General features: G+C 51.8%; 6 protein-coding genes across 6 annotated transcripts; 3 read left to right on the forward strand and 3 right to left on the reverse strand.

The window, feature by feature from the left end:
• Positions 1 to 284: 284 nt before the first annotated feature.
• On the reverse strand, positions 285 to 3,182 carry SSL2 (DNA repair helicase RAD25; the record flags this gene model as incomplete). The annotated part of the gene is made up of 2 exons (XM_024465405.1): positions 285 to 2,999; positions 3,050 to 3,182. 2 exons carry the CDS (start codon positions 3,180 to 3,182, stop codon positions 523 to 525), a joined length of 2,610 nt encoding a protein of 869 aa, XP_024327030.1. The 3' UTR covers positions 285 to 522.
• A 33-nt stretch (positions 3,183 to 3,215) lies between these two features.
• Positions 3,216 to 3,918, forward strand: VC83_01732 (uncharacterized protein). The gene is made up of 4 exons (XM_024465406.1): positions 3,216 to 3,327; positions 3,379 to 3,422; positions 3,485 to 3,558; positions 3,616 to 3,918. The coding sequence occupies exons 1-4, from the start codon at positions 3,323 to 3,325 to the stop codon at positions 3,859 to 3,861; spliced, it is 369 nt and encodes a 122-aa protein (XP_024327031.1). The 5' UTR covers positions 3,216 to 3,322; the 3' UTR covers positions 3,862 to 3,918.
• PRE6 (proteasome core particle subunit alpha 4) lies at positions 3,919 to 5,224 on the reverse strand. The gene is made up of 5 exons (XM_024465407.1): positions 5,095 to 5,224; positions 5,029 to 5,035; positions 4,927 to 4,979; positions 4,488 to 4,875; positions 3,919 to 4,428 (listed from the first exon to the last, which is right to left on the reverse strand). The coding sequence occupies exons 1-5, from the start codon at positions 5,120 to 5,122 to the stop codon at positions 4,101 to 4,103; spliced, it is 804 nt and encodes a 267-aa protein (XP_024327032.1). The 5' UTR covers positions 5,123 to 5,224; the 3' UTR covers positions 3,919 to 4,100.
• Positions 5,225 to 5,398: 174 nt separating this feature from the next.
• Positions 5,399 to 7,311, forward strand: VC83_01734 (uncharacterized protein). The gene is made up of 2 exons (XM_024465408.1): positions 5,399 to 7,034; positions 7,085 to 7,311. Exons 1-2 carry the CDS (start codon positions 5,430 to 5,432, stop codon positions 7,115 to 7,117), a joined length of 1,638 nt encoding a protein of 545 aa, XP_024327033.1. The 5' UTR covers positions 5,399 to 5,429; the 3' UTR covers positions 7,118 to 7,311.
• An 84-nt stretch (positions 7,312 to 7,395) lies between these two features.
• Positions 7,396 to 8,645, reverse strand: NPY1 (NADH pyrophosphatase). Its single transcript, XM_024465409.1, has 2 exons — positions 8,096 to 8,645; positions 7,396 to 8,043 (listed from the first exon to the last, which is right to left on the reverse strand). The coding sequence occupies exons 1-2, from the start codon at positions 8,628 to 8,630 to the stop codon at positions 7,517 to 7,519; spliced, it is 1,062 nt and encodes a 353-aa protein (XP_024327034.1). The 5' UTR covers positions 8,631 to 8,645; the 3' UTR covers positions 7,396 to 7,516.
• Positions 8,646 to 8,988: 343 nt separating this feature from the next.
• Positions 8,989 to 11,116, forward strand: VC83_01736 (uncharacterized protein). The gene is made up of 2 exons (XM_024465410.1): positions 8,989 to 9,361; positions 9,411 to 11,116. The coding sequence occupies exons 1-2, from the start codon at positions 9,276 to 9,278 to the stop codon at positions 10,360 to 10,362; spliced, it is 1,038 nt and encodes a 345-aa protein (XP_024327035.1). The 5' UTR covers positions 8,989 to 9,275; the 3' UTR covers positions 10,363 to 11,116.
• The last annotated feature ends 352 nt before the right edge of the window (positions 11,117 to 11,468 follow it).

An 11,468-nucleotide genomic window follows, 5' to 3' on the forward strand; every position in this document is an offset into this window, starting at 1 on the left:
GAGTAAGCACAGAATATTCTCTGTACGCATTCGGCACCGTACTCACCAACCCGAAGCCGCCCGTTATGGATTATCTCTACATATCAAAGTGTGCGGTGAAGGAGTGCAGGAAAGAGCTGCGTAGGATAAGGTCAAGGACCAACAGAATCAGACCGAACAGGATATTATCCTAGAGCATCCCTTCCTGTCAATGACTGGCAAAATACTTTTATACAAGGGGGTTTTTTTAACCTGGGGTCGGTATAACTTCAAGCTTTCTTGAAGGGAGCGTTGGATGCATGCAATGCCACATATTACTGTTTCACCGCTGTTCTACGTGCTCATAATCTCTACCATCACATTCAGCACGAGCCAGTGCTTGGATCTGACGCAATCTGTTATTATATTGTATTGTTGGTGACGCCGTGCTCGAGATTATTATGCATTCTGTCCCGGCAAACAATTTTTCGCTGTCCCATTGATTAACGCTTCCTCATATCTATGCCTATATGCCCTAGTACAATTTTATATATCCTATACATCCTAAATGCCAAGCTTCCGCTTCTGCGCGTCCCTCTGCAGCTTCTTGAAGAACGGGTTGCTCGGCTTCTTGTCCTTCTTCAGCTCCTTATTTTTGCTGCGGTTCTGTTCAATGTAGGCCATATCTTGCCCTCCAGAGAGCTCGGCCAATGTGCCGGCCGTCCGACGAACTCCCTTCTTCCTGAATGCGGCGTTACGGTTGCCACCTGCACCGCTCACACTGAAGAGATCATCGGCGATTTTCTCCGAGTCGAAAGCACCTTCGTTCTGAATCATCACGTTTTGCAGCAATTCGCGACGTTCTGCTGGTGTTGAGAATGCCAAGCCCGGCAGATTCTCGATTCCCTGCAAGTGAGTGATGACCTTGAAGGCGTATCCCTGATCAACAAGGAAGGCCTGTCGCTTCGATGAGTAGTACATCTCTTGAGTGTCTTTAGACACAAGAGAGTAAAAGAAGGCGTTAAAACCTTCGTCATTACGGCGCTTTGCTCTGAGAATTCGCCCAAGCCGCTGGGCTTCTTGGCGACGCGAACCGTAATGGGACGAAATCTGAATAAGGCAGGTTGCCTCGGGAAGATCCAGCGATGTGTCCCCAATTTTGGAGAGAAACAGCGTGTTGATATTCTCATTATGCTGGAAATTATCCAGAATACGCATGCGCTCAGCTTGAGGTGTTTCTCCGTAAATGTACGCCCTTCCCAGCTTTTCAGCATACATTTTTAGAGCGTAGACGTTGTCAGAGAAGACGATAATTTTGTCGCCGCGCTTCTCGTGGTAGTCGATCAGAAACTGGCAGGCTTGGAATTTCCTTGGGTTCATAATATATAGAAGGCCGCGTTTCCGATGGGTTTCGCGCAGGTACTCCGAGTAGAATTCAGTAGTCATCGGGCACCAGACTTCGGCACATTGAACCTTTGCAATGTGCCCTTGTTCTGCAAGCTCCATCCAGTTGGCTTCATAGAGCTTGGGACCAATCAGGAAGTTAAGATCGTTAATCTTGTCGTCCTCACGAAGAAGTGTGGCTGTGAGACCAAGCTTTGAGTGTGTCTTTATAGAAGATGTGACCTTTCTGAAGATGTTTGCGGGCACAACGTGCACCTCGTCCAGAATCATAAGACCCCATTCTCGGTTTTGTAAAAATTCCATCATCTTTCCAGCATCGTATGAACGCTGTCTCGTCTGAGTGACCATGGAATATGTGGACACGATAATACCAGTATTCCGCGTAAACTTCTCTTTGTGATCAGAAGTGAAAATAGCGATATCATTCGGGTTGATGTTCGACCACTTGAGGAATTCTTGCCGCCATTGAACCACAGACATGGAAGAGGTGCATAGAATGATGACTCCCTTTCTGATGGTGCAAGCAGCAGTGATACCAACAAGTGTTTTCCCCGCCCCACAGGGCAAAACAATAATCCCGCTCTTTGCTCTACCGTTTCCGAACATCTTACTTAAGCTCTTTTCTTGATAACTTCGAATCTGTGCACTCGGTTTCAAATCAATCTCAAGATTCGCGTTCGCTTGATCGTTTCTAAAGTCGTACTCTTCGAGGATGGGTAGCGCAAGCTCCAAGCACCGCTTCTGTACCGTTTCAACTGAATTATCCTGGATCTCAAACGAATGAACAGCCTCTGCATCGTCGTCATCGTCGTCATCTTCGTTTAGCGTAGCATATATGTCGTCTTGCTTCGGAGGTTCTTCGCCTTCTCTCAGTGCCACTTGTTGAGTCCCCGCTTGTTGCACTCCAGCCGCATTCTTCGTTCCCGGGATGACCAGACCCTGCATAGTGGGTGCTGACGATTTTGTGATATCCCCAGAGCCTTGAACACGGAGAGGCCCGATAACACCATCTTTCAGCAGCCGCTGTAACATCTCAGGGTCCGAACTCTCGACGAAACGTTTTGTATTCTTCAAGACCAGCTTGACCTTTCCAAAACTCTGTGTACAACTTGTGATGTATTCTCGAATGTTGTCCGGTATTGGTATCTTAGAAAGACGGTCTAGCGTAGATATAATATCATTTGGGTCGAGGCCAACAGACACAGCTGCATACAGACTGTGTGGCGTCAAGGCATATTCGTGGAGGTACTCGGGTCGAGACAAGGGTTCAGCAATAGTTGTCAGGAAGTCCTGGGCTTGGGCAGCGAGAGGTGAGAAGCTCTCTAATATGATGCGAGCCTTATGGGGATCTATCCAAAGAGGGCGATTGTCGTGATCAGGTTTAAGTGACAGGTAGGAGAAGTCGTTGCTGCCAAAGTGATGGCTTGCTGAATCCCTCTCTGCTGGACGGACTTGCTTCTTAGTCTTATAACTCTCCGCTGAGAACTTATTTACGGCATTATCAATATTCTCCTCTTCAGTCTCACTGGCTTCTTCGCCCAAGAAGTTGTCATCGCTGCTGTCTATACTCCTTGGAGTGGCGGGACCAGGCGTAGACGTCGCCGAGTCTCGTCCTATTTTTGGCGGTCCACGAACATCTGGTTATGTTAGTGACGCACATTACAGTACAGCAAAAGGTATGCCATACTGGAGGATGCCTTTCTCTTGGGAGGCATCTTCGGATCTGTAGATGCAACCCTTGAGGTTGTTGTGAACAAGAACGGTTGCTGGAGGGCCTGGACGATCTTGAATATCGCAAGGCTGAGGCCCACCTGAGTCATCAAATGCGCTAATCTGAAATAGTCCGAACGCGCCCCGCGTTCCTGCCTTTGCGCCTGTGAATATCCGTAGTGGGTGAGATCTGAGTACAAAAAGCCCCTGCAACGAATTTATTCTTGAACTATTCCATTATTGCGTCAACATGTGGTGAGAATATTCTAGACCTCTGGCAAATGCAGGCTTTCTAACGGTCCACAGCAAACATATTCTCAACGCTCAAGTTTCCATCCGTTCCCCTTGCTGTATGGCTATCCCAATACCAGATTAGCCCAGCCAACGAGGCAGCTGCTTAACTATTCAACAGGCCGAAAATGGTTTGATTGTGCCGAGTGCCATCACGAGTCAGAAGACCATGAGTTACTGCAGAAGATGGACATGGTAAGATCCCCCATTATCCCAATCCGCAGCGACCCTAGGCCTAACACACCCCACCAGACCTTCGCCTGCAAAAAGTGCAAAAAGGCCTTCCGAAAGGATGCCGCAGTGTTCGAAGAAAGTGACGAGTATTGCCCGCACTGCGATAACCATTTTGTGCTGGAGGCCAAGACACCAAAGCCGATGCTGAAATTTGAGGGCGAGGATGCTCGAGTCGATAACAGGATGTTGATCGACCACAGAACGCGGCAAGAGGAAGCCCGGACCATATTCGATGTCAAGGACGCGCCTAATAAGCTGGGTTGAATACCAATCGAGTGGGGGAAAGGGGGGAGCTCAGGGGAAGAGGAAGGGGAAGGCAAGGGAGAGGGCAAGGACTGCCAAATATCCACATTAGCGGCATGAGTTATAAGCGCGGGTCTGCTAGTTTCAAGGCGAATATATCAGAGGGAACTTAGAAAGTTTCGCTCATTTGCTATAGTATACAGTGTCTAAAGAGGATATCGTGGCGCCATTGGACAAGATGACGGGTAACATAGAGTTATCTATTTATCCGCGTCATCTGGACCCTTTGTCAAGATGGCTGCCTGTCCAGTACCAGGAGTACGCCCAGTCTTCTTCTTAGCTGCCTCTTCCTGCTTCTCAGTCTCGATGTTCTTGACGTAGCTCTCAATGTCCTCCACTGGCAGCATCTCCACCGTCTTCCCAGGTGCCATTATGGCAATCTCAATGTTCTTAGCCCCGGTCTGCACAACCTCGAGGAGCGACTTGATCGTCAGCCTGATTGTCTCCTCACGGTCCATATCATCCCTGTGATTCCGTTCCAAAAATTCGCGAACTGTCTTGCTCGATCTACCAATGGCGTTCGCCTTCCTATTTCAGTGGTAAGTATATGGCCATAAATGTAAATAAACAATAATCGGGGGACCAACCATGCCGAGTAGATTCCAGATGGCTCCGTCTGGTAGAGTCTGGGTGTTGAGTCGTTGGGGTCGAATCCGACAATCAAGGTGCTGATACCAAACGGTCTGACACCTCCACTCTGCGTGTATCTCTGCTGAACACCAGCCACGTACTTCGTGATGTATTCGATCGAAACCGCATCCTCAACAGTGAGGCGATGTGATTGTGCCTCTAACCTCGCCTTGTCGACCAGGATTCTGGCATCTGCGTTGAGGCCCGCGAAAGCAAGGCATACATGTGTATCGACCAGTCCGATCTTCGACGGCGTAATGCGGGTGTCCTGTAACTTCATCGCCGAGCGCTTCTCGCATCCCAAAACCACAATATCCTTTCCCTTCACACCGACCGCGCAGGTTCCTGGATGGAGGTGAATATGTATGGTTGTGTGGACAGGGACGGGCTACGCACCTCTCTTCACAGCCTCCAGTGCATATTCAACCTGAAAAACGTGTCCATCAGGACTTCACGACTGTTAGAAAGGCGAATGCAACATGGCACGTCTGGAATTACCTGAATACTATGGAGCTATTAGCTTAGTTCCCAACGGACGGATGCAGTAATGGAGCTAATGCTTACCAGAGAGAGCTCTGTCGTATCCTGACATCTTGAATTATGACCTTTATGCGTTTTATACCCAGGAATCAATATGGATCCAGGTTACTGTAATGAATTGCAGCTTGTAATAAGTCGTTGGGTTGGGTTGTCAGTGGTCTGGTCTGACTTAGGCTACGAGAGCATACGCATGGATAGCTACGCGACGGGAGCTACGCTGTTACTGTTGCCTCGTATATCAGGCAATCACGACAAGGCTGACGAATTGCGAAATCGGCGGGCTTGGCATCGGTGAGGCGACTTGGGTCTGGGTTCTGTTCAAGGGTGGCAATTTGTACATTCAGAGTATCAAACTAGAAATGGCTTGTCGGTCGAGGATTCTGCCTACGCTGAAGCGTACCAGGCTTCCCTCACGGTACGCCGTGTCCGCCCAACAGCTCAAAGCGCCCCTCCAATGCCGATGGCAGAGCAATGCAGCATCTCCGGAAGCTAAAGCCCAAGAGGGCACGAAAATTATCAAATTCACAACCGACTCATACCCAGAGATCAAGCGTGACAGCCGCTTTGCGGAAATCACTCCTGAGCATGTCGAATACTTCAAGGGCATTCTTGGTAAGGAATCTGCGCTCATTGACGGCGTCACTAAGGATGCTACCGACGACATGGAACCCTTCAATGCGGATTGGATGCGGAAATACCGCGGGCACACGAAGCTAGTTCTCAAGCCGGGCTCGACGGAGGAAGTCAGCAAGATCCTGAAATACTGCAATGATAATATGCTGGCCGTAGTACCGCAGGGAGGGAACACGGGATTGGTTGGCGGATCAGTTCCGGTCTTTGACGAGATCGTTATTCAGATGGGCCGCATGAATGCCATTAGGTCGTTTGACGAGGTATCCGGAACATTAGTTGCGGATGCTGGCTGCATTCTCGAGACCACCGACCGCTATCTTGCCGACCGTGGCCATATCTTCCCCTTGGACCTCGGCGCGAAAGGCTCCTGCCACATCGGCGGCAACCTCGCGACCAACGCCGGTGGATTGCGACTGCTGAGATACGGCAGCTTGCACGGTACGGTTCTTGGTGTCGAGGCTGTTCTACCAGATGGGACAATCGTGGATGAGCTCTCCAAGCTACGAAAGAACAACACCGGTTACGACCTCAAGCAGCTCTTCATCGGCGCAGAGGGCACAATCGGTATCATAACCGGCATCGCCATCCAATGCCCCCAACGCTCCAAGGCAGTCAACGTGGCCTTCTTCGGCCTCGAGAGTTTCGAGAAGGTGCAAAAGGCCTTCATCGAAGCCAAAGGCCAACTAGGCGAGATCCTCTCCGCCTTCGAGCTCATGGACCGTAACTCCCAGCGCATGGTCAAGGAGTACACGAACAACAAATCCCCGCTCGAAGACGAACACCCCTTCTACTGCCTCATCGAGACCAGCGGCTCCAACGCCGAGCACGACACCGAGAAGCTGGAGAAGTTCCTCGAGGACGTGATGGAGAAGGAGATTGTCCTTGATGGCGTCGTCGCCCAGGACGATACGCAGATTAAGGCGCTCTGGAGCTGGAGAGAGGGTGTCCCGGAGGCTATTGGTGGGTTTGGCGGCGCGTATAAATTCGACGTCTCCATCCCGCTGGCGGAGATGTATACCCTCGTCGAAGACACGCGAGTGCGTATGGAGGAGGCGGGATTGATTGGCGTCAGCGACAGCCATCCGGTTAAGGATGTCGTTGGGTACGGACACATGGGTGATTCGAATTTGCACCTTAATGTGTCGGTTAGGAGGTACGATAAAGCGGTCGAGAAGGCGCTGGAGCCTTGGGTGTATGAGTGGATTGAGAAGAGGTCGGGGAGTATTAGTGCGGAGCATGGGTTGGGTTTGGCGAAGAAGAAGTATATTGGGTATAGTAGGAGCGAGACTATGATTGGGTTGATGAAGCAGGTTAAGAATCTGTATGATCCGGTAAGTCCATATTTTCCCCTGGGTTTTATGATGTTGCTAACGGAGCGTAGAATGGGATTATGAACCCGTATAAGTATATATAAGCTCATAAGATCGCCTCAACTCAATGAGAGCACGCGGCTGTATATATCCCTTAGCATCTATTGTAGAACCAAAAGTATCTGGTTGGCATGCTGATAGTTGGAATATTACTATTAAATCGGTGCAAATTAAGGTGGTGCGAAATCATGAATACTAGATCTACAGTAACTGCGATATCCTTCTATCTAATATCCAATTCATAATCAACTATTGGTATTTTACCAATCCACACCTATCGTCCCTCTAAATCTTCGTCCCCCCCCCCAAGAACCCCCCCGTAACAACAGCATGCAACAACTGATTCGCAATCGCCGTATGCCCTGGCAATCTCAAGTCCCCCTCCTTCCTCCCCTCCCCCGTCGCCTCATCCAACCCACTCGTCCCCGTCTTCAACGCCACCCTCACCGTCTCCAAATCAAACCACTTCGCCTGCTCCAACTCCGGATCATGCTCCAGATTAATCCCCTCCCCCCCCTCACCGCCTGCCCAATCGCCCCAATCATCAAGTTCGCCGGATACGGCCACGGCTGCGAACTATGCACTACCACCCGCCCGACCTTCACCCCGCTCTCCTCCCACACCTCCCTCCGCACCGCCTCCTCCACACTCTCCGCTGGCTCGCAGAAGCCGGCAAGGGTACTGTACCAGTCGGTCGGCCAACGCTTCTGCCGCCCTAAGAGCACTTTCGTGCCGTCGTGAGAGATCACCGCCATGATGACTGTGGGGTCGGTGCGGGGGAATGAGAGGTTAGAGACTACGCCGCGGGTGGCGCAGGGGCCGCGGGCGGCGGCGCCAGGGGCCAGGTCGGCGGTGGGACAGACGCGTTTGGTGCCTGCGTGGACGGAGAGCGTGGGCTGGCCGCAGCCGGAGCAGAAGGGGTTGCGGGCATTCCAGTCGAGGAGGGCGCGGGCTTGCGCGAAGATGGCGGCTGGGGAGTGTTAGTAGGGTCTATGGGATGGGGGAAGGTTGGGAGGTGGTACCATCTGCGGCGTTGAGCGTCATGGCGCTTCGGCCCTGGAGGAAGATCATATTCTTCGCCTTCAGGGTTTCAATGACGCCCTTTGCTGCCTCCTCATTGGAGCCCTTCGGTGTGATGTCCACGGCGAAGTAGGGAACTCCCTTATATGCCTTATACTCAAACCCCTCATGCCTCTTGTCGTTCAGGCCAAGGAACAAGATCAACGGCGAGCTAACCTTGCTATTATAAGCTGCAATCGTCTCCGCCTCTGTCTTCGCAAGCGGGTTCTCCCCAATCACCGCGCTGAGGTCGGCATGGCCCACGTAGGCGAGGTTTTCAGCGTCGCGGGCGGCTGGGGCGAGGTCGTCGACGGCCACGAAGGCGGTGCTGGGGTGCGTGAGGGCGGCGGCGAGGAAGGCGTGGTCGGTGCGCAGGAAGGAGAGGCGGTTGAGGGGGGAGCCGGCGAAGTAGTTTTGGACCTCGGGCCCGAATTTGCGGGTGAGCATTGAGTCGAGGAGTTCAGGGGCGGCTTTGGGCAGGTCGGGTTGGGCCGGCATTGGGGGGGTGGGGGGTGGTGGATCGGGGGCGGTGATGGCTCTGAGGGGTTGGTTTGAAGGGGATGCTGGGGATAAGATATATATGAAGCTGAACTGGACAGAGATAGAAGAAGGTTTTGCGATAAGGGGATAGATAGTTACGTTTGGCCCAAGCCTTGATGAAAGTGTGGGGTAGGGGCACCCCGCGTTCTACTTACTAAGTTGACCCTCGGCGCGATAGTAAAGCATGGAATGATAGCAAGTTTGGGGATCTTGGGGAGGGGGATGCAATATAGCAAAGTAATTACCATTATATATAATTTAGGAAGTGAAAAGTACTAAAATATATTGAAATGAAGACAAAATAAACAAATCTGATAGCTCTTCGAACTATGGAGGATTGACAAGGGCGCGATAAGATCCACTATCAGCATGTGACTTATTTGTGGAACCATTACCGCCACATATGTAAGCCTTTCTCTGCCCTTCATTCCATCCTATCAACAAATAGCTGGGGAAAACATCAGATTTCTCTTGCTCGGCTTCATTCTGGTTATTTCTATGCGGAGGGAATACACAGTCCCTATTACCCCAGCATAGGTGCCACGACAGACCCCACGCGAGACTCGGAAATGCCCACGTGACTCATCATTTAACAGCAACACTATGGTCCCACCGTCTCAAGGCCTCAATCTAGACGCAGAGGCTGTCAGTGGTATCCTGGGGTCGATATCTATTGCATGTTGGGTTACGTAAGCCAAGTCATCACCCGTCACCCTCGCAGTCACTGACACATGCCAGCGTTTTCACGCCCCAGATCCTCGAGAACTTCCGTCGTGCAAGCGCCGAGTCTCTCTCCCTGGAATTCATTGTCATCTGGAGTCTAGGCGACCTCTTCAATGTCTTCGGCGGCATCCTACAAGGCGTTCTGCCTACGATGCTCATCCTGGCCGTATATTACGTCCTAGCTGACGTCGTCCTCATCTGGCAATGCCTGTACTACCGGGGCGTGTCCTCGCCAGAACAGTCATCCTCGCCGCCTTCCGAGCGTCAGCCGCAAGCTGAACCCAATGGGCACCGTACCAACGGTCCCTCGCGCCGATCCAGCGCAGTGGACGCAACTCACCTCTCCCCGGCCACCCCGTTGACAGAGCCGACCAAGCCCACCAGGCGTCGCTCGACACCTCTGCAGATAGCCCTGCTGAACCTGCTCGCTGTGTTCATGGTTGCGGGCGCTGGGGTCTTTGGGTGGTGGGTGAGCACCGGGTCTCAGCGTGGGCCACAGAACCACGACCATGGGCACGGCCCGGCGCCACCGCACCGTGAAAAAGGGGAGCTGCCTTTGGATCCCCTGGGACAGGCGTTTGGCTATGGCTGCATGGTGATGTATCTCGGGTCGCGAGTGCCGCAGCTAATTCTGAATTGGCGGCGGCAGTCGACGGATGGCCTGTCGGGGATGTTCTTCATGTTTGCCTGTCTGGGAAATGTGACATATTTCCTGTCGATTTTGGCGTATGAGCCAGCCTGTGTGAGGGAGGAGGCGGGCTGTGAGGAGGGCGAGGCGAGCAGGGTTTATGGGCGGTATCTGCTGGTTAACCTATCGTGGTTGATAGGAAGCATTGGGTGCTTGGTATTTGATTTTGGGATCTTATTGCAGTTCATTCGATACAGCGAGGCCAGTGAGCTGGTCACCGAGAGGGAAGGGGAGAGAAGGCCGTTACTAGACGAGACAGATCCAAGGGAAGGGCGCTGATGAGAGATGTGTCTCCTTGCCACGGAAACACGGTAGATTCTAGACATCCACTTCAGAAATGCTGGCTGGATCCACGAAAACTGATTTGTCTGACAATGCATCTCGGTGATAATCAGCGTCTGACATGGGCGCGGTTCCATGCACAGCCCCATGAATCCATGAATCAGGCACCTGGTTGCCTCATTCCTTGGCTTTCATGTAGTACCTACGACACGGCATCGGAAGCAGTATCGGGAACGAGTAAGAGGAAGGTGTTCGGGTGCGCAGACATGCAGAAGCGTCTTGTGTACTATGGTAGAGTGATGTCCGGTCGTGGGGTGTTTCGGGGTCGCCGAAGTCATGTGAGGAACGACGCGAGTTGGTTGGCGCGTATCTTGATACGGTTCTACTCCGTAGAAGGAGATGAGATAGATATTGCTGCCTGGAGGGGAAAGTGGGATAATACAAGCCCGATTTTCAAAGTATACTTTTCGTATTTCTGTCTTGTTGAAACAGAACAGAACCTGTTTATTTCTGATGGTGGTGGTGGTGATAAGTAAAAAGGCAGGATATAATGGTGGTCAGGGTGCTGGTGGGTGGCAGACTTGGCAGCTAATTTAGGGACGTGGGGAGTATGATTGCAGTGGTAGCCAGTGGTAGAGTATCGGGGGGCGGCGCATCGGGCGTACGTGTACGACCCGTAGATTACCGCCATCACCGCCATCTGGTGGGTATTTAGTGTATCTAGTGTATTTAGTGTATTTAGTGTATCTAGTGTATTTAGTGTATCTAGTGTATCTAGTGTCTAGTGTATCTAGTGTCTAGTGTATCTAGTGTCTAGTGTATCTAGTGTCTAGTGTATCTAGTGTATCTCCCATAAGCCCCATAAGGCTGAGCCAGCTGGACACCTGAAATTGCTAATCAGCGTGTTGATCAGCGAGGAAACAGACGCCATAAAGGCCTGAGAGGAAAAGAAAACACAGCGACATTAAAATCACCCCGCCGCCAATAAGACAAGCCCAGGTAACTGGTGTGGTACCTGGAAGCTACAAACTTCAAACTTCGGTCCCCATAATGCGGCGGTATAATGCGGTGACCTTGCGCCCTTCCGCCCCTCTTCCCCACCC

The sequence above is a fragment of the Pseudogymnoascus destructans genome, assembly GCF_001641265.1.
Source record: "Pseudogymnoascus destructans isolate 20631-21 unplaced genomic scaffold scaffold_3, whole genome shotgun sequence".
Classification (NCBI taxonomy): Eukaryota; Fungi; Ascomycota; class Leotiomycetes; order Thelebolales; family Thelebolaceae; genus Pseudogymnoascus; species Pseudogymnoascus destructans.